The sequence below is a fragment of the Pteropus vampyrus genome, unplaced genomic scaffold (assembly GCF_000151845.1).
Source record: "Pteropus vampyrus isolate Shadow unplaced genomic scaffold, Pvam_2.0 Scaffold236, whole genome shotgun sequence".
Classification (NCBI taxonomy): Eukaryota; Metazoa; Chordata; class Mammalia; order Chiroptera; family Pteropodidae; genus Pteropus; species Pteropus vampyrus.
In genome coordinates, this window is record NW_011889017.1 from 808720 (window position 1) to 811575 (window position 2856).

At 36.7% G+C, this 2856-nt stretch overlaps 1 protein-coding gene across 1 annotated transcript in view; it reads left to right on the plus strand.

Moving 5' to 3' along the window:
- MYO16 (myosin XVI) overlaps positions 1-2856 on the plus strand; it is a 494098-nt gene that overhangs the window by 157547 nt on the left and 333695 nt on the right. Inside the window, exon 8 of the mRNA XM_023519764.1 lies at positions 2612-2687. Within this exon, the coding sequence (XP_023375532.1) occupies positions 2612-2687 (76 nt within the window). The remainder of the gene's footprint in view (positions 1-2611; positions 2688-2856) is intronic.

Here is a 2856-nt window from a genome sequence, read left to right on the forward strand (position 1 = left end):
TCTCTTTTCAGTGTTTATATTTCTTTAGGTACTTTCCACACCCACAGCTTCAAATACTCTGCATGCTCATGGCTTCCAGAGCCTTCTCTCATTTCTCTCCCAAGTTCCAGACTGAGGAGGGCCACTGCCCAGTGGGTTATCTCGATCGACCTGCCTTCAGACTCAACTTGTGTACAAAGAGAATTATCATCATCTTTTTCCCATCCCCAATCTGTTACTCCTTCTCTGTTTCATCATTTACTCATCCCAAAATTGAATATTTTCTTTTTCATACCTCTCTTTCATCTCCCATATCTAGTGAACCACTGAGCCCACAAGCTCTGACCTAGTAAATGGTTTTGAGCTATTTGAGCTATAATCATGACCAGTGAATCTGTACTTCCTCATTGCCCCTTCCCTTGTCCAGTGCTTCAGCAGTCTACATCAGGATCAACCCACCAACCTCCTAACAGAACTTCCCGCCCCTGCCCTACTCCATTCTCAACAACGTGGCTATAATAACCTTTCTAAATGCAAAGATAGTCAAATTATTTCAACACAATATCTTTCCATTCCTGTTGACATGAGATGTTCGCTCCGTAACACAGTTTAAAAGCCACCACGTGCCTGGGCTTCTGCTTAACCCTCCAGTTTTATTTCTCCTGCTTCCTCTTATGAGGTTAGAGGATATAGCTATACTGAACTTTCAGTTTCTGAGAATATACTATAATGTGCATCCCTTTCATGTTCTTTGCTCTTCTTGAAAGTGTTAAGTGGTTAAATCTTACTTGACTTGCAGGATTACACTGAAATGTCACTTCACTGGCTGTCTTTTCTCATTTCCTGAATCCCAGTGAAATGGTTTCCCTCATGTACCCTTTTGAGCACTCTGCATCTCCTGTATCACATCACTTATCATAACACATCAGAATTATCTCTTCCTTTGTTCGTATCATCCTCTAGTTGGTGAGAACTGTACAGGTACAACATTTATTTATTTATAAGCACAGTGCCTGACACAGAGTACTCAGTTGCTAGTTATTGAAAGAGTTAGTGAGTGCTCTAGTTTAGCAGATGCTTGTCTTCCTCTGTGGGTCATTGAATAAATAAATGTATGAAGTGAGCATACAACTTGCATCTTGTTGGCCAATGGGAAAAATCCTGATGGAGATATCCAAGAGATACTTGGGCATGTGCAAGGTATTGAGTAGGTTGAGAAGTAGAGATTTTTGATAGATTACTCAAAGAAATCTTATACAATGGAAAGAGAGGGCAAAGTATTATGAGCGACACCATATTTAACAGTATAAGAAGGTTTATCAGCGGAGTCTGAGGTGGAATAGACATGGGAGAATGAGGCTGCTCTGTAGAAGTAAAGGGGTGTGTCCAGAAATACAGAGGAATTGTGCAGAATAAAAGCACATATTTTGAGGGTTGAAGGCAGAACTATTTCTTTAATAAGAAGTCACATTTGGATTACAAACAGAGTTAATATTAATCATTTATTTGATGTTTTTATATTTTAGATCTGAAATCTTTCACATGGTTCTGAGTTAAAATGTAGAGAACGTACCAATGAGTGCAGGATATATAAATTCCGAATTCCCTGGGGGCCTTTAATATAGTTTCTCTTTATTAAATTAACAGTCTCTTACTTTCTGAACTAAGAATTTGGCTATCTCCAAACACTGATTGCTGTTTTTTTTTTAACTTTTTAAAGAGATAATTTAAATGACCACAAAGAAATCAATTTTTGCTAAATTTACCCAAACTGAAATATCACTGTCCACAGAATGAGTAAAAGTCTATATCCAATAACTTGTGTGAATTTCAATTTCAACTTAAATATATGTTCTACTAGTTTTCTTTTATACACACACACGCACACACACACACACACACAGAAACACCGAATTATTAACCTCTAATAATTTTAGTAATTACAACAGTTTTACTTTCCATGAGTTTAGTTACTTGTGGTCAATCACGGAAGAATAAATGCAACAGGATTCCATTTCTATAAATATCAAACAGATGAAACTAAGCAATATGATGTTTAGGGATACTTTCATATGTAAGGGCAAAGCATGTAAAGAAAACATAGTAATGGTTAGCCCAAAATTCATGATGGTGGTCAACTCTGGGAAATAGACAGAGGAACACATGAAGGTACCATTAATGAAGTATTTAAAAGTTGGGTGTCTGGACTTTATTTCATTATGGTTTTTTCAATGGCACATGTACATTTTATGTACTCTAGAATGCTGTATTTTATAATAAAATTTTAAAATATGTCAATCTCTCATCAAGTTGTCCCAGAAGATGTCCTACAATAAATCTGAAAAGTGTTGTGTACTTTTAAAAATCCTCCATGGTTTATTCCTCATTTGACAAATAATTTTTGGTTTGAATGCATTAATTGCTGAAATAGTTTAAATGTCCGTCATTTTAAAAAAAGAGCTAGAAATGGAGAGCATAAGAAACATTTAGTGTAGTAGTAGTAGGGAATACTAATGTATTCTCATTTCTCCAACCTTAAGTGCCCCATGAGGCCACAACTGTGTATCATTTACTGATGAATCTTCAGTATCCAGCACGGTGTTTCCTGTTCCAATTATCTTTAATGTTTCAGACAAACCTGGTGAAACTTCTTTTGATGCATCAGGCAAATCCAAACCTCCTGAACTGCAATGAAGAGAAGGCCTCAGGTAAGTTATGAGCATCCTGGGACCATTGAGCAGTCACTGTTTCCTTCATATGTGAGTTGTTCATTTATCACAAGCATAGCTAGGAAATACAAGTCAGCCTCTATTGAGAAGCTTTGTGAAAACCATTCCAGTTCAAGCATGATTCACATACTCATACACTGCTCCACTA